At 37.5% G+C, this 24,672-nt stretch overlaps 1 protein-coding gene and 1 long non-coding RNA gene across 2 annotated transcripts in view; one reads left to right on the top strand and one right to left on the bottom strand.

Moving 5' to 3' along the window:
* Nucleotides 1-24,672, bottom strand: part of KCNU1 (potassium calcium-activated channel subfamily U member 1) — a 172,841-nt gene that overhangs the window by 121,493 nt on the left and 26,676 nt on the right. Inside the window, 3 exon segments of the mRNA XM_081812893.1 lie at nt 13,932-14,051; nt 16,772-16,923; nt 16,926-16,988. Of these exon segments, the coding sequence (XP_081669019.1) occupies nt 13,932-14,051; nt 16,772-16,923; nt 16,926-16,988 (335 nt within the window).
* LOC145717865 (uncharacterized) lies at nt 5,436-11,788 on the top strand. The gene is made up of 2 exons (XR_014141353.1): nt 5,436-6,315; nt 8,128-11,788. It is a non-coding gene; the product is annotated as an uncharacterized LOC145717865 (long non-coding RNA).

The raw sequence follows: 24,672 nt of genomic DNA, 5'->3' as shown, positions 1-24,672 counted from the left end.
AATACCTAGTAGTGCAATTGCTGGGTCATAGGGTAGCTCTATTTTTAACTTTCTGAGGAAACTCCATGCTGCTTTCTAGAGTCGCTGCACCATCTGCATTCACACCAGGAGTGTAAGAGGGTTCCCGTCTCCAGATCCTTGCCAGTACCTGTTGTTCCTCATGTTGTTGATTTTAGGCATTCTGACAGTTGTGAGGTGATATTTCCTTGTTGTTTTGATTTGTATTTCCCTAATGATCAGCGATGTTGAGCATCTTTTCATAGGTCTGTTGGCCATCTGTGTCTTCTTTGAAAAAACTCATGTCTTCTGCCCATTTTTAAATTGGGTTATTTGTTTTTCAGCTGTTGAGTTTTATAAGTTCTTTAAATCACTCACCATGATCAAGTGGGATTTATTCCTGGGTTACAAGGGTGGCTCAATATTCGAAATCAACCAACATAATATACCACATTAATAAAAGAAAGGATAAGGACCGTAAGATTATTTCAATAGATGCAAAGCAAAACAAAACAAAAAAGCATTTGATCAAGTAAAATATCCATTCATGATAAAAAAAAAACAAACAAACAAAGTAGGTTTAGAGGGAACATACCTCAACATAATAAAGGTCATATATGAAAAACCCACAGCTAATATCATCCTCAAAGGGGTAAAACTGAGCACTTTTCTTCTATGGTCAGGAACAAGACAGGGATGTCCACTCTCAGCACTGTGATTTAACATAGTATTGGAAGTTCTAGCCTCAGCAGTCAGACAACAAAAAGAAATAAAAGGCATCCAAATTGGCAAGGAAGAAGTAAAATTTTCACTATTTGCAGATGACATGATATTCTATATTAAAAAAAAAAAAATAAAAGACGCCACCCAAAAGCTCCTAAAACTGATAAATTCTGTAAAGTCACAGGATACAAAACCAGTGCACAGAAATCTGTTGCATTTCTATACACCAATAATGAAGCAGCAGAAAGAGAAATTAAGGAATCAGTCCCATTTACAATTTCACCAAAAACAGTAAGATATCTAGGAATAAACCTAACTAAGTAGGTAAAAGACCTGGACTCTGAAAACTATAAAATACTGTTGAAAGAAATTGATGACAACACAAAGAAATGGAAAATTTCATGCCCATGGATTGTAAGAACAAATATTGTTAAAATGTCTATACTACCAAAGGAATCTATACATTTAATGCAATCCCTATCAAAATGCCAACAGCATTTTTCACAGAAATAGAATAAACAATCCTAAAATTTGTATGGAACCACAAAAGACTCAACAGTCAAAACAACCTTGAAAAAGCAAAGCAAAGCTGGAGGCATCACAATTCTGGACTTCAAGTTGTATTACAAAGCTGTAGTAATCAAAAAGTACTGGCACAAAAATAGACACATAGATCAATGGAACAAAATAGAAAACCCAGAAATGAACCCACAACTATATAGTAAATTAGTCTTCAACAAAGCAGGAAAGAATATCCAATGGAAATTCTCTTCAACAAATGATGTTGGGAAAACTGGACAGCAACATGCAAAAGAATGAAACTGGACCCATTTCTTACACAAAAATAAATTCAAAATAGATTAAAGACCTGATTGTGAAACCTGAAACCATAAAAATCATAAGGAGAACACAAGCAGTAACCTTTCTGGTTTTTTTTTTTTTTTTCCCAAGCAGTAACCTTTCTGATATGGGCCGTAGCAACTTCTATCTAGATATGACTCTGGAAGAAAGGGAAACAAAAGCAAAAGTAAACTGTTTGGACTTCATCAAAATAAAAAGTTTCTGCACAGCGAAGGAAATAATCAATAAAACTAAAAGGCAACCTGCAGAATGGGAGAAATATTTGCGAATGATATATCTAAAAAAATGTTATTTTCCAAAATACATAAAGAACTAACTTACCCTAATTTACATGTGATTGGGTAAGAGGCTAAGAGCTTCAACTTGTTTTCTTCCAATTGCTTTGTAAGTGGCAATGTTGCAGTTTACTTAACACCTGACAGTTACTGGCATCTATTTCTTTGGGCTCTCAGCTCTCACTGTAAGTTCCATTTTAATATCTACATTAAATGTTGATAGAGATATTACTAAGTTTGTGGGTCTAACAGCAGTTAGAAATGTATTTTGCAGCTCAGGACAGATGTTGGGAGTGGATATGTGGAGATTATATACATATATCTCAGTATTGATAGTTATTAATAGTTTCATGAAATATTTTTCTGTTCTTTACACATGATATTTTTCTCTCTTACTAAGTGATTCTTCAAGTATAAATCATATACTGACAGGCTTCCAGAAAGATGATGGCAATCCTCCAAACCACAGAAATTACACAACCCCCTCTGAAAAAGATAAAATTTTAGTTTCATTGAAACTAAGAACAATACCAACCTCATGCCACAAACCAAAAGAATATTATCCAGAAATAATATATAACAAACAGAAAAATGTATACCCAACCAAAAGCAGGCACTGGGAGCTAGCAGCTTATGAACACTGCTCAGTGAGTCAGGCAAAAATAGGAGGAAATTCCAAGAGGACATGTAAATTTCCCTTGGGTTGGGGAGGCAAAATCTGGAAGCAATGGCTGTTTGGGGGTGGATGGTGGGGGGGTGTGGGTAGAAAGCCTTCCACCTGAGCCCATACACTGAAGATAAAGCCACAAAGCCAGAGGGACCTGTGGGAGACTGCCACCACACCGCTGCTGATGGGGGACCACTTGGCTAGCAGCATCAACACTACTTTTCCCAGAAGCACCTGGGAAAGCAGTCAGAGAAATAAACTGAAAAACATGAGACCTGGCCCAGAGAAAGCCTTGTTTGTGGAGTTGTTGGCCATAGCATTATCCCCAGTGTTTGTCTGTGTGGAAAAACACCCAGTAAATTGGGACAGATTTCCACAGTGGGGCTTAAAACTGCCCATTTAGTAGGTGGCTAATTATGTGTGTATCTACAGAACACAACAGCAGCCAACACAGTAAACAAGGAACACTGAATACTCTAAACCTTCATTTATGAATATTAGCAGACAACAGAAAATGCCATTTACATGGAAAGTGTAAGAAAATAGGCTCAAAGGCGCCTGGGTGGCTCAGATGGTTAAGCGTCTGCCTTCGGCTCAGGTCATGATCCCAGGGTCCTGGGATCAAGTCCCACATCGGGCTCCCTGCTCAGCGGGGAGCCTGCTTCTCCCTCTGCCTCTCTCTCTGTCTCTCATGAATGAATGAATAAATAAATAAATAAATAAATAAATAAATAAATAAATAAATAAATCTTTAAAAAAAAAAAGAAAATAGGCTCAAGCAGAGAAGAGAGATAAAATGACCTCCAATGAAAGCATTAATATAGAATATGTAATTAAACTTTGTCAAATTACAATTAGTGTTCCTAGTGAGATTCTAAAAATTTGTTAAACAGCACTGGAGGATTGGAAAGGTAAAAGGAGAAGATGGGAATAATATAGAGACAGTAAATGAAAGAAGCTGCACCCCAAAGTCTGTCTGGGAAATCAACAAAAAAAAAGTCAGGATTATCAACATTAGCATCTTAAAAGAGGTGCCCTTTGGAGTTGAGTTTCAGACCTTGGAGGAGGGGTCCTAGCTGACCTGACTGGTGGTGGTACCTCTGAGGAGATGATGGAAGCCTGCTCTGGCAGTGCTGGAAAAACTGCGACGCAGGTAATTGCTGAGGCCTGGCCTCATTTCACAAAGCAGAGGGGAGAGGGTGGATTTGGAGCTGAGACACATGAGCTTCATCTCTAACAGGGAGCCTTAAGTGCTAGAAGATATTGGAACAACTGCATTTACAGGTATTCTAGGAAAAAGGATGGAAAGTCAAAAATTCTCCACCCAACAAAACTGTTATTCACCAGTGACAGCAAGGAAAAAAAAATGTTTTATACATTCAAGTTATGAAAGTATACCACCCACACCTTCCCTTGCAAATGAATATGGGGAGTCTCAAGAAAAAGAAAACATTCAGAAACAGAAAGCATGTATGTAAGACAACTGGTGCCTAATGAAACTGATAAAATTAATTTTTGACTCTAAAACAAATATGAAGAAAAAATTCTTATACCAGATGTATAATGCTAAAAACAAACAAACAAACAAAAAAACACAACAGCAATCTAGAACTGAATGTTCAGATTCATTCAACAATTTCTGGAATGAAGGAGGGCTGGTATGGTGGAAAAACATGCCAAAGATCTCATGCAAGGGGAAGATACAATATAAAACATGCAGAGATACACAGAGGAAATATAGTATGGGAAATTTGTTCTGAACTTGATTTACCACATACGTCTATGATATCCTATTAAAAATGGAATTATATAAGTCAAAATATGTAAGAAAATAAATAGAAGTAATAAAAATTAACAAATAAATGAAAATATCAGCCAGTGGTCAATGTTTAGCATACCCTGAATGGTTTACATGTATTATCATATAATTCTCCCGTCAATACTCTAAAGGAGGTTATTCATATTGTATGAATTAAATCCAATTTAGAAAAATGAATTTGCCCAAGATGACACAGTAGTAAGTGGAGGACGCAGTGTTTGAGTCTCTGTCTCTCAAAATTTACGGTCACCATGTAATGCTGCTCTCACCAGTAAGATAAGGAACTAAGACTGTGACAGAGGTCTTACCTGCCTAATACCCATTTTCCTTTTCTTTACTAACTTATCTCCCATTTGTTTTTTTTAACCCACTTATATTTAGATATTCTGTTATGCAGCAAACTCAATCTCTAAGTATTATGAGGACCAATAAAACAAATCACCATAAAGGAGAATAATCAAATTCCCCTGGTAAATTAACAAATAAAATGTATTCTTAAATCCATAAGCGAACAAAAATCCAGCTCCATGATATTTACAGGAGACACATTTAACAGGAAATTAGACAAAAAATTGACAGATGGGCAAAGATATCCCAATCAAGTATGAATAAAACGAAAGCAAAGTTACATGCTAATACTGTATTCAAAACTACTCAAGCAAAAAAACACAACCCACTAACTGTGACAATATTTCATATAGATAAAAGACACAAGCAAGCAGTAAGATATAATAGGTAACTTTATGCAGTAATTGATATTATATAAAATATGTAATTTAAAATGTGTTGGAAACGCAAGATAAAGCTACAAAATTATAAATGAAAACTTTTGACATATCCCCTTCAATCAGTCAGCAAATAATTAAGGATATGGAAAATACATATAACATAATTAATAGTGCTTATATATCAAACATAATATTCTTTCAAAAGTCAATGGAGCAATAAAAATTGAACATGCACTAGGCGACAATGGATCTCCCCATAAATTTCATAAACCAGAAGTCATAAAGTAGTGATATTCTTGGACCAAAAATTTTACCAAAGTAGAAAAGATAGCCACTCAATCCCAAGGAAACAAAAGTGTTTGGCATTTCTCTAACTAGATCATGACTCAAACAAGAAATCAAAATTAAAATTTCAAACAACAAGACGAATTAGGCACTCATAAAAATAATAATACTTCCTAAAGTCTATGAGATATGGCCAAGGAAGTACCCGGAGGAAAAATTCTTGTAAAACAAATTCCACGCAAGCCAGAAAAATGAGGCCAGCACCGAGCACAGGCTGCGCAAGCGCGGTGGGAGCTAGAGCCGGGCATGCGCAGTGCTTTCCTGCGGCTTCCAGGCTAAGCCAAGCGAGGTGCTGCCGCGGTGGACCCGAATACAGGGATCCCCAGGTTGATAAGGAATGTTACCTCAGACCTTTAGCGAGCGGACTGAGGAGGAAGTATGAGGACAGCTCAGGAAGACTCAGATCATCAAACTGGCCCAGCAGCGAAAATAAACTCTGTACTCGGAGACCCAGTGACAAGTAAATTGACGAACATGAGGAAGCAAAGTACTGGCCAGAACCCTCACGACGGAGAGACGGGAAGCTGTGCAAAGGGAGCAGATTGAGCAGTGTTGCGCTGCTTTTGCAGAGGGACAGCCAATCATCGACCATAACTCATGGACCGCCTTCCACCAAGCCCTAGAAATCCCAGACCCTGAGGGGTGGCTGTTTCTGCCAGGTGTCTGCCCCACAAGCTGACCGGTGTGGCCGCTTCCTGACCTGGCCTACTGGGAGAAGAAGCCCCAGCGGAGGGTGGGGCCTGAAAAGCCGTCACACCACTTGGGGGTGGCTCTCCACAACCGCGCCAGGTGATAAAGAGGAAGCATGAGGAACCCAAGATGGCGGAGGCCGCCGTACCCTGGCCGAGGGAGGGTGGAGGCTCCAGAAGAAGCCCACGGCCCCCTGCCATGAGAAACAATGTGAGCCGCTGCCACGTTGAAAAATAACCTGTGGGTTAAGGATGTTCCTTTAAGGGCAAGCTTCACCAGGGGGAGCAGCAGGTTTATTGCTTATTAAGCCATTAGGGGCTTGAACTTGCTCTCCCTGCCTCATCTTCTTTCAAAGGGGAAACATGTTTTTCTCCCAATAAATTCAGGGTCCATTTAGTCAGCTGTTTCCCAAGCTTCGGGTAGACTTTTGGTTGATAGGAAAAGAAGCAGGCTTGGTATCAGAGAAGGTTTATTGAAAAATTCTCACCCTGAACTGGTGGGGTAGCATGTTATGTATCATCATTCACTAAAACTGACTGGAGTGGGGAGAATGAAATCAGACAAAATAAATGGGAAAAAAACGGATATTGAAATTAAGGATAAGAAAGATATTAATTATATATACATACGTTTATATCATTGAGACTAACGAAATATAGAAATCTCCAGCAAGGCTAAATGAAACCAAAAGAGAGGGACATGGCCATCATGAGAGAGGAAGGGTGTGAATTAGGTATAGAGAGAAAAGTGTTCTTTCTAACCGAAGTTAGAGTTTAGTCTATAGAGCAGTCAAGGAGACTTTCAAAATAGCATTCCTTCTAGTGGCTCCTTTTTCTTGGAAAGTGACCTCTGGCTTCAAAAAACAAATCTTTTCATTTAAAACTAAGGGGGCTATATTATTTATTGTGCAAATACATAAACTTCTAAGAATGAAAGTAACTCTATTAACAGTTAAACCAGGACAACTGGCAAAAACCTGACCTTATCATGCTTATAATGTATATTATCATGTTGATTCAGTAATTACTGCTTAACACGTGTAAGAAACACCTGGGAAAACATGTTTGTAATCTCAAGATAGGTGCAAGAAACTAAAAGGACATCTAAATTTTCTGACACCTGTCTATAAATTTTTTTTTAATTTTTTCTAGATTGAATTGTTAAATTGTTAACACATCTGATTAAAGCAACATAACTATACTACAAATTCTAAAAATTTTCAAACCCAAGAAGTAAAACTATAGGAAATTTATCCAAATGAGGTAGATATTTTCAGTTAATTAAGGATATTACTTCTTGCTAGAATGAGTTAGGCTTGAGCATCAATTTTAATCATTTTTTGTTTATAGAGGCAAGCACTAAGTATTGTTTATGAAATGTTAATAAGTTATACCTGTATATGTATTATATGCTAGGCATACATGTATATATTTACATATTAACTAGTAACTCATTACATTAGATTAGATTACATTACATTAGATTATGTTAATTCTAATACATTAACTCATTTTTTCATTGAAATAAACTACAGATAGTATTTTTCATTCCCATTTTATAATTTTTGTATTTTATTTCTCTGTGCAGAAATAAACTACAGATAGTATTTTTCATTCCCATTTTATAATTTTTGTATTTTATTTCTCTGTGCATCAGATTCTTCATTTATCAAAAAGAGGTAATGACAATACCTCTGTTTGTAAGATGGATTTTAAAAGGGTGATGGGAGAGGAGAACTGGTGTGAGAAGTCGTCAGGTAAACCCATTTTAGGAAATCTCACCCATGAAACTTGGAGAATTGATATAGAACAAAGCCGGCCTTTTGGAAATCTGTTAGAACAACCCTACCCCACTTTCCCAGGATATATTCCAATTTGAAGACACAAGAGATCCGTTAACTAACCTGAATTCGGATCTAATTTTGCCTTCACTGGCTGCATTAGCCACTTACTTTACTAGTCTCCACAAAGAACTGCCACAAGAAATAATAAATTTTATTATTTCAAAATTTAAATTTTATAGATACAACTTCTGGGGGAGAAGAGTTGTCTTAAGTCACCTAAACACCTGAAGAAAATATATCTGAGAATGTTGCTGAGAATCTTGAGATTTGAAGGAAGAGCTCATAGCAGTGGATGGAGATGGGGGTAAGGAAGAAATGAATTTTTTACTGTGTACCCTTTGATAGTTTTTGAATATTGTGCCATGTGCATAAAAAAGACAATGTAACCATGCACAAATAATCAGTGAATATCGTCTAGTATCTCCTGCCAGTTTTTTCGTTATTCATATGATAAAGATTTCTTTTTTTTTTTTTTTAAAGATTTTATTTATTTATTTGAGACAGAGAGAATGAGAGACAGAGAGCATGAGAGGGAGGAGGGTCAGAGGGAGAAGCAGACTCCCTGCCGAGCAGGGAGCCCGATGCGGGACTCAATCCCGGGACTCCAGGATCATGACCTGAGCCGAACGCAGTCGCTTAACCAACTGAGCCACCCAGGCGCCCCCATATGATAAAGATTTCTAAGGCATAGTCACATACAAAATAAGTCCCTGATGCTTGATAGTATATTAAATATAAAATCTGAAATAATGGAAGAAAATGGAAAATAAAACATAAAGATACAACTCATCTCAAGGTGGTAGAGAAGGTTTTTAAATTTTATTTTTTAAAACAATGGATGTAAAGTATGAATAAGAGACTGGTTTTTATGTTTTTTTCCCTAAGAAGTACCACTGAATTATGAAAATGAGCAAAACCCAGTGAAAAAAATTTTTATTTAGTCAATTTTTCCAGCATTATTTTTGAAATATTTTTGTCTCATTTCCAAACAAATTGTGATGCTTCCTTTGCTCATTTAGTTGTTCTGAATACTAAGATTGACAACTCTTGCTCTAGCTAAGGGCTTGTTTACAAATTACAGAAAGGATTACACATTCACAGAAAAGATTACACATTTATGGAAAGAAGTTAAAACAGAATACAAAGACACATAAAGTGCTGGAGTACCTGAGAAAATAAAAGCAAGGGAAGATGGGAAAACAGAATGTGGACTTAAAATGGTGCCTAGAATGATGCCAAAAATAGATACGTTTTTTAAAGATAAGCCATAATTTTAGTTCTGAATGTTCTAGCCATCAAAGCAACAGAGAAGCATAGTCAATTACACAATTAATTACAACCCCTCTGCCCTGGAAAAAAAGGAAAGATGGTTTAGGAATAGGACTATATTTGGAACTTAATGCAAAAGAAAATCTCCCAAAGATAGTCCTAACATAACTTGTGATGACTAAAACAACACAAACACAGATGCTACAGAGTTGATTAATACTTTGCCATGTTTTAATCTAGAGAGGGATCTCTAGAAGGTATCCTGTTTTGAAAATAATATATTTTCCCCTTTGATTATTGGAATTTTCCTTCTTTTTTTTTGCTTTTCCTCTTTTTTCATCTTCCTCTCTTTTTTCCTCCTCTGTCCTTTTGTTGTTCTTCCACTGCGTGATTGGCTATGAATCCTCCCCCAAAGTATTAAGGATACTTAAAAAATCTTAGTCTGTAGATTTTTTTTACTTGCTCTATTTGGGGGATTTGATATAGATACTGTGCCTTCATTGAAAAAAAGAAAATTGAATGTTTTCTTTCTCTTCCACACCCTGTTTAATTAACATTAGGGATATCCACTTCTTGAAGATTTGGTTGACTAGACCTTGAAATCATCTAGGTCTCTCACAGATGGAGGGGGAGGAGGGGTGATTGTGGTGGTGGTGATACAGGTCTTTGACAACATCTGTATTTCTTCCAGATATTTGTCTGTTTAAGTTTCTTTCATTTATGATTAGTTTTGGTAATTTATATTGTCCTAAGGAATCATTCAGTTTTCAAATTTAATTGCTTATATAGCTTTCAATTTGCTTTTTATTTGTATCCTCATTTTAATGTCTTATTTCTTATATATTTGTACTTTTTCTCTTTTTTTCCTTGTTTAGGCTAGCTATTGATTTCTCTGTGTTATTGTTTTAAATAAGATGTTTTATAACTCATTAATTTCTAACTTTATATTCTGCATAGATTTAATGTGTTTTCTTTCTCTAATTTTTTGAGATTGATAATTCATTTATTTTAATTATTTGCATTTATCAAAATAAGTTTTTATTGTTAGGCATTTAACTCAGAACCACTTCCATCTTGTACTCTAGGTGCAAGGGGTATGTGGTGTTTTCATTATCTTTATGTTTTAAAGATACTGCAAGTGTTACTTTGATTTTTCTGAGTTAAGATTCTTTTGAGAGAGGGAAATGTTACGATTTGTAGCTGTAAGGTCTTTGTTTTTCTTTTTTTTCTGGGTTTATTTATTGTTTTCTTATTTCTTATTGTGCTGTGTTCAGTTAATGTCTGTCTGTACTTTGTAGGTTTCGTAATTGGGACTGTTTTTTTGTGGCCCAATATATGCTAAATTTTTACAAATAGTTCATAGACACTTGTAAGTTTAATTTGTTTTCAGCATATGGAATTTCATCATTTCAATCAGGATTCTCTTATTAATTAAGTTACTTTGATATTCTTTGTGTTTATTATTGTTAAAAAGAAACAGGTCCAAAATGGAGTCATTTATATTAAGCCCCACAAAAGACTTAATATCTAACCTACTTGCTGTTTTAGCCTTTCCTGGCAATGCAGTTTTAAACCAATCAGTCTGGAAATTCCTGACCAGCACTAGTGAGGTAATCTGCCTGCTCTATCCCCTAAAAGGTGACCTTCCCTGAAAAAATTTTTTCTTTTCTTTTGCTAATAGCTTCCTTGCTCCAATCTCCTTCCTATAAAAACTTTGTTTTGTACAACTCCTCAGTTATCTCCCTGCTTGTTAGATGGGATGCTACCTGATTCATGAATTGCTTAATAAAGCCAATTACATCTTCAAGTTTACCTGGTTGAATTTTGTTTTTTAAGATTATTTTTTCCTATTTATTATATCCTTATATGATAGGTGAACTAAAAGCTCCTACAACCAATGTGTTTTTAGTATTTCTATTTATATCTTATAATTTTTTAAATTTATTATCTTGAAGTTATATTTTTGGTGTAGGTAATTTTTGATGATATTTGGTATTTGTATTTTTGGTGATATTCATGATGTTATATTTTGGTTGAGGTTTGTTATATTTACCATCACAAATATTGTGTGTTGAATTGTGTCCCCCCCCAAAAAAAAGATATGTTGAAGTCCTAACCCTCAGTACTGCCAAAAGTGACCTTGTTTGGAAATAGGGTCTTTGCAGATATATTTAAGATCATGAGGATGGGCTCTAATTCAGTATGACTGGTGTCCTTGGGAAAAGAAAATTTGGATATATACACAAGCAGAGGAGACATTATGTGAATGCCACGTGAAAATGAAGGCAAAGATCTGGATGCATGTATGAGCCAAGGCACACCAAAGATTGCTAACCAACCAGCAGAAGCTAGGAGAGAGACATGGAACCAGTTCATTCTCACAGCCCTCAGAAGGAATCAACCCTTGACTTCTAGCCACCAGAACCACAAGACAAAAAATTTCTGTTGTTTTCTGTTGGTGTGTGGTACTTTGTTACAGTGATCCTAGGAAACTAATACAGGTTACTTGGCTTCATTTATTGTTTTTTTGCCCTGAATTCAAATTTATCTGATATTAAAATGTGCTCCCAATTTCTGTTGTCACTTGCCTGGTATACTTTTGACAGTTCCTTTATTTTCAAACTTTAGTGCCTCTTGAATTTTTAAAACATAATTAGACCATGTCAGCTCCATGCTCAAAAAACCCTCAATGACTTCCCTTTGCATTAGAGTAAAATTATTCCATTTGAAAAGCCTACTTCCTTAGTATGAAGTGCAAAGCATTGCATGGTTCTCCTGTCTCTTCTCAGACATCATTCTGCTCTGCCCTCCGTGACCTCTAGCACAGGAGTCTTATTGTGGTACTTGCAGTAAGCTGAGCTCTTTACTTCCACAAGTCTGTTCTCTCTGTCAGTAACCTTATTTCCTCTTCAGTGGCTTTATACTTCTGATTCTTCATGTCTTAGCTCAAATCTTAACTTTTCAGAGATTTCTTCTCTGATCACTGTATCTGATGTGATCTAACTCCATTTCCACCGAAACTCTCAAACACATCACTCATAATTCCCTGGTAGCATTGATCACCGTATGAATTTATTTTATTTATATTCATATTTGTCATCTCTACCCCCACTAGAATCTAAGTCCCATGAGACTTAAGACTCTTGTCTGCATTTTCACCATGTCTAGAATGTCGGCTTTGCATGTAGTTGGCAAAGAGTAAGTATCTGTTGAAAGAAGTAAGGGAATTACAAAGAAAGGAAGGATGGATGGATGGAAAGGAAATCTACAAGCCATTTTGTTCTCTTCTCAGCCTTTCATAAAATACTTGCTCGGAACCTCTAACTGAGGAGTGCCTTTCAATGTTAGAGTGTTTATTCTAATCTAAACTCTACTCTGTGCCTCCTATTGTTCCAGCTACTTAATCATCAGCTGTAACAGATTGAAAAAAACAGTTTTTCCATTATTAAAGAAGTAATTTTTATTGGTATGTAATCAGTGGTCATTCCTTCTTCACCCACTTCCCATATGCGATGCTCATATGGTGGATGGTGTAAGTTATCTTCTCCCTCAGCCCAGAGACCTTTAATATGTTATTCCCAATATTATCCTCATACAGTCACACATGATTTGAACATTTGAAGAGATCCTAGCCAAGAAATCCCTGATCTAATCAGGAAGAATCACTAAATTCTTCTCTAACAGGTCATACTGACAGGCATTTCAGAAAAAGGACCAAAACTAGAAGAAAGAAAAAGGGAGAGGCACATTCCCAGATGATTCAACATTCCCTGTAGATTTTATCAAGAACAATTATATATGTATATATTTCCAAATACGTTTTAAAAAGTAATTTTATCTTAATTAAACAACATTAACCAGAACAGAGCAATGTTTTCACCAATTACAAAAAAAGCAAAGGATAATCTCTAGCTCACATATATCTACTTCCACCATATCACCATCTGATGGCAGCATACCCTCAAAATATAGATTCTACGTTTTAATGTTTCAGATCAATTCATTCCTTTATAGGGCATCTGCTATTTCCAGACAATGTGATATAAATATTTCCATGGCCTAGTCTGTTCTCTTAAGGAGCTCACAGTACACTGGAAGAGACAGGCATATACACAGATATAACAGTGTGCAATGAATATTATAGAAGCTTAGAGATGGACTCTTAGCCTAATATGAAGATAAGGTAAGATTTTCCCCTATGAGATTATACCTGAATTGAATTTTAACATGTGCAAGTTACCTAGATTAAAATAGGTAGTAAAATGATGAATATCATCATACAGAGGCAAAAGAGACTAGTTTGTATATAAGGAAGAAAAGAGGCTATTGGAATCAAAGGAGGAGAAAATTGTACATTTCAGGCCCAATGATTCCCTAAACATCACATTTTTGGGGCACATCTATATGCCGGGCATCCATCTACATACAAAGAAAACAAAATGAACACAATCTTTGTCCTAATAAAGCTTTTCTTCTAGCACATACACTAATGATCAATTGAAACTATAATGCCAAGTAATTATATTCAAATTAAAAACAAGCAGAATATGGATAGGGTAGACACAGGGAGATGGCAGTGGGGAGGCAGTGATATTTTAGATAAGGCCACCAGGGAACACCAGATGTTTACCTAGGTGATAAAATTATATATACGGACTATAATCACACTCATGGCTAAAGTACGTTTGCAAGCTAACAATGAAAATGCACTTACCAACACTTGACCCACAAAGGTCTGTGCTGAAAGCAGCATTTCTATACGATTACGAAATATTCCTTGGAAGTGGAGACTTTTTAAATGTTTACTACGGATGCTCTTTGTCAAGAGTAGTTCCTATAAGGAAGAGAAAAGAAGTGAGAGTGAGCTGGATCCCAGAGAAAGTAATCTGTTTTATGTATGTTGGTAGAGCCTCCTGCTGAGTTATCAGCCAGAAATTACTATACTTTGTCCAACCCAGAGAACCCCAAAATCCCTTATTCAGCATATCATGAAATGAATTTTACTGGGTTTGCATTTTACTGGTCTTTTGCACAGCTTTTTAATTAGGAATTCTGTGGTCACCATGCCTTCTTCACATGCTCTCAGTCCTAGACCCTTCAAACTGACATTATTGTAGTGATCAGGATTGGGAATAGCATGCTTCTTCCTGCTCTGGGAACATCTCTTATCCTTTTCTATCAAGATACATGGACAAAGGAAAAAGATTACAAATTGGTTTTTAGTGATTACTTAAGTATCTGCTCTTTTTTGGGGAAAGAAGGAAAGTTTCAGCAATTTTATGTTGCTTTTAGTTCCTTATCTGGTGACATATCCTGCTGATATAATCCCTCCTCATATTTATAAGGTGCCTTTACTTATTATATTTAAATTTATAGTAATCCTATGAAGTAGACAAAATAAGTGTGATTAAAACCACTATCTACTGCTAAGGAAACTGGGGTATAGAGAAATTATATGACTGGCCCATAAGCAGGGGATAAGAGGCTGGAGTCTGAACTAGCCCCCATATCTATTGATAAGCTACCACCAAGAAAGACACAAGTGAGCTAGAATTCACCACACCATGCTGACTGAGACCCTCTGACTTTTAGAAAAACTCATTATATATGGAACCAGGGTTTTGAAAAGACTTAATTTTTCTACTCATAATCTCTGAATGGTGAAAGAAAAGTCTCATTAAATAACTATTTGATAATAGAACTCATATCTTGATCAGTGATTTGCCCTCTAATATCTATGACTCATCATGTGCATTCCTGAGATGTCTAAGACTTGATTTAAAAAAAAATGTTCAGTATAACATTAATGTGGAACACTTCTTTGAATTTCATTATGAAATTAGAGGAGCCTTCTGTGGGAAAACAAGTTGACCCTAAGATAAGATATAATAAAATCATACTTATGAATGTAGTAAACATTTTAAAAATGCACATTTAAGGAGAAAACTATGACTCCAAATAATTTTTAAAACATCTTTGACAGTTGTGACATTTTTTGCATTAGGCCAACTTTCCCAAAGGCTTAGAGAAAAAATACAACACTCTCGATTTAATTAAATATAACAAGTTACTGAGAAGTCACTCAGCTCGTATCAAATTCTCTCAAGGTTCAAAACCAGAAAAGTAGAGTATTCTGGAGGCTTGGACCCTACTTCTTAACATCTCATAATAGTTGCTTCCTATTAGAAATTAAGACACCTCTGGACAGAAGGGTAGACATGAATTACATCCCAAAGAAGGGAAAAATACTGCAAATGTTTATGGACAAATAGGTTCTCACATTTTTGTAACCACACAAAAATAAATACAATGGAGGGAAAAGATACATTTTCTGGAGCAGAAATCTAAGGAGATTAAACAATTCTAGCAATTCAGTTGTGCATTGGGAAAAAAGAAAAAAAGTAGAAGGCAGATTCTCCATACCCAGTACTCATTTGTGTACTCTATCAGTCTTGTTAAGGAGTAAGTGCTCCTCAGAATTCTTTCCAGTTTTTATGCCACTGCTTAAAGTCGTTACAAAAATTAAGAATAGAGGGGACTCATTTAGCAACAAAATCTATGAACTACTATACTGGGTACATGTTGAATGCAGAAACCTGAATTCCATTTTATGATTATTGCCAATGACCTTAAAAAGTTACCAAGTTATTACAAATTCTGTTATTTTATGTCAATGTTTACCATTAAGAGAAATGTTTTAAGCAACTTTTCAATATTGACTACAACGCACAAGTGAAATGTGTTATGTTATGGAAATTGCTATATCAGTAAAACAAAGTTTGGGAAACAAAAATTGGGAACAAATCACACAGGGCATAATAAAGCTCTGCCTTTGACCACCGGTATTAGAACAGCCATTATACAGCATTTGAGAGTTTTATTTCAGCTCTTAAGCAAAGTCTTATCTAAGATACCATTATTCTCGTCATCATCATTTGCTAGCTGTTACCCCACAGCCCCCACCCTTGCAAAGCTTGTTTGGTTGTGAATAGTGTCTCTGCATTTGTGGCTGGATGGCATGTGAATGTATGCATGGGTTTCCATATGAATATATGTACAACTAGGTGTGTTGTGTTAACATGGTATATAAAAGACAATGTACATGTGTTAAGTACATATGCATCCTGCATGCGTGATTTATGAAAGTAAGGTTGACCTGATGGTGGTCTTTGCCTGCCTCATAGTACCAAGCACAACTATCATTTTAAAATTCAAAATAGAGTCATAGATGTAAATGTTTGTGGACATTTTTTTTTTTTTTTAAGAATAGTGACTCTGTTTCCAGAGCTATCATTCATCATCAGGCACAGCAGACATTCTTTCTCTGAGTGGTGGGAGAGGAGGCCCAGCTCTGTACCTGCTGCCTTTGGAATGGTGTCCTGGGGTCCTGTTTTCTACCCCAGGGGAGGATCAGCCCCTTTATAAGGCATTGGATTAGAGCTGGGTCTATTAGCTCATGAAAACTGAGTGAAGCTTAAATTGTTTTCTAAACCCAGTCACTTGCCAAACCTGTCTCAATCTTCATACAGTAGGATCCAAAATAAGGAAACTGACCAAGAGAATTCCTGTTCCCTTGATGTTTTGCCATTTTTTAATGGTTCTCCAGATTAGTCTGAAAATGAGTAAGATGAGGAGTCCAAGCAAGAAGGTCACAAAGGAAGAGAGAATAAACGCTGCTTGGATCTCACTTGAGCAGGCCATTTTCCCAGATCTTCCCCACTATCACTCTGCGGCTTTGTTTGAAAGATCAGGAGACGGAACTGCTGGGCTTCTGTGATGTCATGATCACATGGTAATGATTCCAGAAATTAGAGTTTAGTGTATCAATGAGTCCTGAGGCCAGGTGTAATAGCGATAAGTGATTCCAGGAACAAGGGTCAGCTAACCACTGCAATGCTGACTCATAGGATGCAAATGAATGAACAAGAGAAGACCAGGTCCACAACGTGGTCTTCAGAAGACAAGAATTCTAGATCTAATTCTTTTACTGACTTTCTGACTTAGAGGAAATTACAGCCTTCATGGCTATGGTCAATGGTCAATGGGCTATTTGGTTTGTTGCAAACACCTTCATTTTTTTTTTCTTTTCTTTCTTTTTTTTTTTTTTAATTTTTTTTTATTTTTGGTGGAATGGCAACCAGCCATCTGTGTGTCAGTGAATTGATTCTTTACCTGAGCAGATACCACATGCTCAGTAATTGTGGAAGGACAGATGAGAGGAGTACCTCAAGATTTTTGCTTAACTCATCAATAAGAAAGGCACGATAGGGCAGGTATTATAGAAAGTACTTTTACTGGTGCGAACATTGGTCAGTTGTTAAATATTTGAGCCCAGGAATCTGTTCCTCTGATCTCTTCTTTATGGGACCGTCCCCTTTCTTGCTTTTATCCCTGCCCTGTCAGCAAACACTTTGGTCCAGGAGAGGTAAAGTTCAGAATGAGAGCAATTTCTTTTATTTTCTCTGATGTTTTTTTCAAAGGCATAAGAAATGTCATGCCTTTCAGTGCACCCACGTGGCAGGCAAAATGTCAGAGCCTGATGGGGGGCCTAGTCCCCCCAGTTATTGTGAAGATGGCCTGACACAAGGTGATGAGACCCAGGAGAAATGTTGTTGTCCTTTGGAGCCTTCCATGATTCTGCTCTATGTGGCAGACTATTTCTAGAAGAGAATTACAACATTTCCTAGAACTGCTGCCACAGTTATATTTCCTTCTAAGCTGAGCTATAATTTCCACAAAATCTAGTCATTAAGCTAGCATAGGGCAATATTAGGAAGGACTCTGGTCTAGAGTTAGGAGCCCTGAATTCCGGCCCTAGTCTTTCATTTAAGTTGCTGTGTGATGTCTAATAAGTCACTTTACTTTTCACAGTCATTTATTTTATGTTGAAAATAACATAATAACATACTTGATGGAATTACTGTGGGGATTCAATAAGGTAGTGTGATCATATTTTGAAAAGCATAAAACTCAAAACAAGGAAAGATAACCATTAGCTATTTCAGTTCCTTTTCTGAATGGCACTGATTATAAAGCAAAGAGGAAGGGAGGGAGGAAGGAAGGAAGGGAGGAAAGAAGGAAGAAATTATGTGTTTAGATCACATGCACGCATGAGCATAAGCCCCTATAGCTAGCTATTTGGAAAATAAGATCACAGTTTCCAAGTTAAAGCTTATTTACTTAGTCTGATTAATCTTAAGTAATGGTTAAGCTATCATCATCAATTCAACTTTCTTATTTTCCTAACTTTTGCTATTTAATATTGTCAAAGTACTACCAATTCTTTCCAAGATACCATCTAGGCATCTCTTTCCCCCTTTCCCAGCAATTGTCCTATGAGAACAAAAAGATTCAATTTTAATTAAACAGCCAGGTAGCTTGTCCCTCTAATATATTATGGTCATGGTAATACTAGTTTCTATGGCTGAGTCAAGGAATGTGTGGATTTCTTTCAAAGTCGGTCTTTCCAAATTTGTCTTGAACCTCCAGTGTCTGGGTCATCTGGTTTCCCTGGAACTGTCCCAGCTTCTGTACTGAAAGTCTAACATCCTGAGAAGACCCTTGGTCCTGGGCAGATTGGGGTAGGTGGTCCTCCTGCCCCCCCACCCCCACTTCTTCATCTATACAGTGCTGCAGCCGCACTGCCCCATCCTAGCTACGAGGGCACGCAAAGTCTTTTCATTCTCCAGGCCTTTCTGACACACGGTGCCCTCTGCCTAGAACACATACTTGTGTCTTCAGCAGCCGCTTTCTTTTTTTTTTTTTTTAAAGATTTTATTTATTTATTTGAGAGAGAGAATGAGAGAGAGAGAGCACATGAGAGGGGTTAGGGTCAGAGGGAGAAGCAGACTCCCTGCCGAGCAGGGAGCCCGATGCGGGACTCGATCCAGGGACTCCAGGATCATGACCTGAGCCGAAGGCAGTCGCTTAACCAACTGAGCCACCCAGGCACCCCCAGCAGCCGCTTTCTTCATGTCTCTTTTTCAATGGCCCACCACACTCTCCTGACCATCCTTTAGAAAGGAGGTCTGGTCACAGGCCCCAGGATTCTGTGATGGCCCTTTCCTTCACGGCACTTCATGGCATTTCTTGTAATTACCTTATTTCCTGTTGTCTGGTTTATTTTCTATCTTCCCTCACAAAATGTAAGCTCCACAAGCTTAGGGATACCTGTTTTATTCATTACTGAGTAGCCCGTGTCAAGTAATACACCTGCCACATGCTTGGCAAGTCACCAGAACTTAATAAATATCTGGAGATTGAATGAATAAATCCTAGATCCTTAGAAATATGTTAGGTGAATGAAATACTGACTCTACATGGACTTTAACCCAAGTTATCCACACTTCTCTCCTCCATATTTCCCACCTCTCACTACAAACTATTTTCATGAAGGAAGTGTGCCATCTGCAGTTGTTTATGCACAGGGCATGGTATGTGGTGTGTGTATGTGTGCTCAGAATGTGTGTATACAATGTGTGTGGTTTGTGGTGTGTGTGTGTGCATGTCGTGTGTGCATGTGGTGGTGGGAGTGTGTGTGTGGGCGCATGGTGACGTGTGTGTGCTTTTGCGAGCAGTGTGTATGTGTTGAGTGGTGCGGGGGGTGTGTGTGTGTGTGTAGGGGAAAGGGCATATGATTTGGATCAAGTGCCATTCAAAGTGTTACTATCTTTGCTAACAGGTTCAAATTTGGTAACTTTTCTCAGAGTTACTGAGTTATTGTGGCATGGTAGAAGTGTGTGATGAAGGAAAAGCTGCCATTTGTCACTTGGTAGCAATTCACTATTCAGAACTAGAGAGACAATTTGAAACAACATTACCTTTTACAATAACTGAGAAAGGACTCCCCTTGTACTAGATAATTTAAAGAAAAGAAAAAATTCACTATTCTGTTGGCTACCTACGATCAGCCAGAATCTTCTGTGTGTGTGTGTGTGTTTGTGTGCGTATTGAGCAAGTACTATGTGCCAGGCACAATGGAAGCACAATGGTCAACAAAAGAAACCTAGTTCATTCCCTCACAGGGCATACAGTTAACTGAGGAAGATGTTTACAATTAGAAACTAGGAAAAGTGTTTGAGGGAAAAAAACAGGTGGTGGAAGGAGGGACCTAATCGAGGTGAGGAGGCCAGAAGCTGCCTCAAGCCTGTCATGTGTGAAACTGAGGGCTGAAGCATGACATGCTACCTCAGTCAGATCCTCCAGTGGGTGTGGAGAGGCCAGGAACAAGCACTGTGCCCACCGTTAGGCAGAGGTACCATCTTGGGCAAGGTTGGGAAGGATGGCACTTCTGAAGAGAGTGGTTGCATGCACAGTAATGACCCAAGAGAAGGCTGGCTGCGTATGAAGGGGACCAGATCACGCAAGGCCTTGTATTCAGGTTAGGATTAAAAATACACACAGACCAACAAAAATTCATCCCAAGAACAAGAGGAAACACTTGAAAGCTTTCAGAGAAGGACGTTAAGTGATTGGATCCCAGTTGTAAAGGGATTACCCTGACTTACAGAGAAGACACCACAGCAGGTGAGATGTGGTGGCTGGTGGAGATACACGGGCAGGTGGGAGTGACGTCCAGCAGGTAACATCTGCTCCCCTGCATGAGGGACATGAGGGAGAGGACTGGTCAAAGCTACCCTGCTTTTCCAGCTGGTACTTCTGGGGGTTTCTTGGAAGCATTCACTGCTGTGCCTTTAAAACTCCACCTAAGAGGGACGCCTGGGTGGCTCAGTCAGTTAAGCATCTGCCTTTGGCTCAGGTCATGATCCCAGGGTCCTGGGATTGAGCCCCGCATTGGGCTCCTTGCTCAGCCGGAAGCCTGCTTCTCCCTCTGCCACTCCCCCCCGCCCCCCGTGCTCTCTCTCTTTCTCTCTCTGTCAAATAAATAAAATCTTAAAAAAAACTCCATCTAAGAAATAAAGACAATGTGATGAAGAACTTTTCTTTTTTCCCACTCAGATGAATTTTTTTAACATGTCAGTGATTTGATTAGAAAATAGCTTCACTTTGTACACATCTCTATAATTTACCTCCGGGCATTCAAATATTCTGGAAAAATTGTACTTTATAATGAGAATGAATAAATGTTTTATCTTAAAAATTTAGTTTTCAACAAATGTGCTCTATTTGACAAAAGTAAGTAAAAACTTCATTTTTTAAGTGTCTACACCAGCACTTATGAGTGTGTGTGTGTGTGTGCCTATGTGTGTGTGTATAATGCTTCTGAAAATAATAACCATATTGTGATGTTATCTTTTAAGGATCTAAATGCATCCATCACACTGAATGGTATAACCCTACCCTCTTCTGTTTCTATAAGAAGAGGTTCATTTCATACCACAATGAACATCCTCACCATCTGTCAGACACTGGTCAAGAAATACTAGGCCTCAGTTCATGCAGCTAGTCAATGTCAGAACCAAGTCTAAAGTCAGAGATGAAGATGGTTCCACCTCCACAGAACACTCACATGCTAGTGAAAGTACATCAGCTTTCTGGGGTGGACATCTTTTTGTTGATTTCATGTATCTGTGGCTTAGGGAATGTTGCTTACAGATTGTAGCCTCAGTCTCTCAAGGCCTTTAGATGAAGCTATTTTAATCACCTTTACCTTTCTTTACCTTTCATCTTCTGAAGGCTTCATTTCTATTTTTGGTTGAACTCCTTAAGTGTCATGAAATAGAAGAAATAGTAAATTAACTACGTCTGGAGAAAGCTTAGTGTTGAGGGAATATGATTTAATCCATATTCTCTTTAGAGCCATGATCCCACCCTTTAAAAAGTCACTGTTCTTTTTAACTCACTCTCTTGTTCCCTATGTATTCCAAGTGGACAAACCACAACAAAATGTTCCACTGTGGTAGGCACTTCAACTCAATTGAATGGCTATCTACACTATATTGGTGAGAGTATGTGTTTGTGTTTAGAAACTATTAGCTCTGGAGAGGCTGATACAAGCAAGGTAATTGTAGTTAAAATCCATACAGAAACTTGAGTTCTGTTTTTCTTTTTTCATCGAGTTTGTTGGTTTACCTCTGAAGCATAAGCCTTTGGACAGGCTTCTTATGCTCCCCCATCTTCATTTTCTCATTAGTAAAGTGAGGAGGCTGCTACCAGTATTTGGGATTCTTATCAGCTTTGAAACATGAATCTTTGATTCTATAATCGTAGATTATGACTCTACTAGATTGTAAACTCTTTTCCATATACCAGTGTCTAACCTCATCTACCAGATGAAGTCATTAAAAAATGAACAAAAAGGAAGAAGCATCATTTCTGAGTGGCTTTTTACTGAAGAGGTATCCCCTTTGAAAAGTTAACTTGGAACCCAATTTGATTTCTTCTTGAATCTCATGGAATTTTCCTCATAGAGGGAATATGGTTATGTTGGTCACAGTCTCTGATTCCATCTGTGCATCCAAGCCTCTTTCCCTATGTGATCTGAATAGAAACATGCTAACTGGTTTGCCAGACACACCGTCTCTTTGGTTCTCTGTCCAATCTCCCATTCCTTTTCTCACTAATTTGCTTTCTGTGGTACTGCAGAGTTATGCTTCATTTTGGGTATTTGCAAACTGCATAGTAAGTCCATATGTATATCAAATATGTGGGTGGATTGCTAAGTGCAAAATGAAGAACTTCCTCAATCTTTTTAATTTTCTCATTTGTGGTTCCTAATTATTGTACCGTTGGAGGGTGGTCTTAAATCATGGTACAAGTATTAACAAAGTTAAGACATGAGCCTTCTCCATTTGGCCAGTAGGTGGGAGTATTTCACAGGGAATTAGCAAACTGCAGGGATTTTTTTTTTTATTTGTTTTGTTTTAGAAGATGGAGGACCCTTCTGGAAGAGAACTAAAAAGGAGAAAACAAAAACAGAAAGTTAAGAACGAAGAGAGGGACACCCAATCATATAAAATACAGGGCTTGTAAACAGTCTCACCAAAAACCCATTTTCTGTTCAGGCTCTCTCTGTTTATCCTCTGACTCTGCCCCTTTTGATAGAATACAAGGATGAATTAAACTGTTGATAACTCTGGAGTTGTGTGTTTGTTTTTTTTTCTCCTTTTCTTTCGTTCATTTCTTTTCTTTTTCTTTTTTTTTTTTTTTTAGTATAATCTCTATGGATCCTTGAGAGTCCTAAAAAACCTTTTCAGGAGAAGGAATAATGCAATCAGTCTCCTCAGAAATCAGGCCAGCTGAACACCAAGCTGGTGATTTCATCAGAATGCTTAATGCCCACCAGCAGAAGTGGTGTGAGAGCAACGCAAGTGTAGGCTCACTGTTGGCAGCTTCGTCAGCGACTCTGGCCAGGGTCTCAATGCAGTTATCATTATGTCATCCCTTTGCCCATCTTCTCTACTGCTACCGTTTGGAATTATTTGTCTACCATTGAAAAGATTAAGGCAAATCACCAAACATTGTCCCAGCAGCTGGTTGCTGTATGAGTGTGTTTTAACAGTCACAATTTCAATGAACTACATGTTCGTTTGAGTCTCTGGGCAGTTGTATTCAACTTGAAGATTAGGTTGAAAAACAGAGCTGTCACCAATGGCATAGGAGATGAACGCCATCTCTTCTGTATCAGCTTCTGTTGAATTGGCACGTTCACCCAGACACTACTCTCCAAACCCCCAGTGTGCCCTTGCAAGCTTTGGAAGGAGATGAAATGATGGACTGGCCTCCTGCTCTGTCTTTGGTTTGAGGATAGCCCAGCAGTTTTCCAATTATTCTCAGGAGAGAAACCAAAACCCTACAGATACAAAATAACTTTCTAAAACACAAAGTTATTTTAATCTACATATTTTAAAGAAAATCCCAACAAATGATATAAGGTGCATACACAAGGCAAATGAAGTTCTTTGAAACTAGTTAACATCTTCTAAGACACAGCTTTGCATATTCACTAGCTCTATTATTTCTCCCAGCAAAGGATAAATTTGCCCTCTTTATTGCCATTTCTGACTTTCTTCATCAGTATTGTGATTTTAATTGCATTTATCCAAAAACTGCCTTTGTAAGCAGTGCCCTTGATACAGTGTGAAAGTAACTGTTGCATTAATATATTTATTTTCTTTTTTCAAGATGTCCTTGAAGTCAGGGTCTTTTGGAATATAACATGCAAACAGTATGTAGATAAGCACTGACGCAAAAGAAATACTGAGCATTAAATCTGTTTATCCTAAGTCCTACTCATTTCTTTTAATTCTTTTTTTTATTATTATGTTATGTTAATCACCATACATTACATCATTAGTTTTTGATGTAGTGTTCCATGATTCATTGTTTGTGTATAACACCCAGTGCTCCATTCAGTACATGCCCTCTTTAATACCCATCACCAGGCTAACCCATCCCCCCACCCTCCTCCCCTCTAGAACCCTCAGTTTGTTTCTCAGAGTACATAGTCTCTCATGGTTCATCTCCCCCTCCGATTTTCCTCCCTTCATTCTTCC

Source organism: Leptonychotes weddellii, chromosome 2, assembly GCF_054177405.1.
Source record: "Leptonychotes weddellii isolate Sample4059 chromosome 2, ASM5417740v2, whole genome shotgun sequence".
In the NCBI taxonomy this organism is placed as follows: Eukaryota; Metazoa; Chordata; class Mammalia; order Carnivora; family Phocidae; genus Leptonychotes; species Leptonychotes weddellii.
This window is presented reverse-complemented; position numbering and strand designations above follow the sequence as displayed.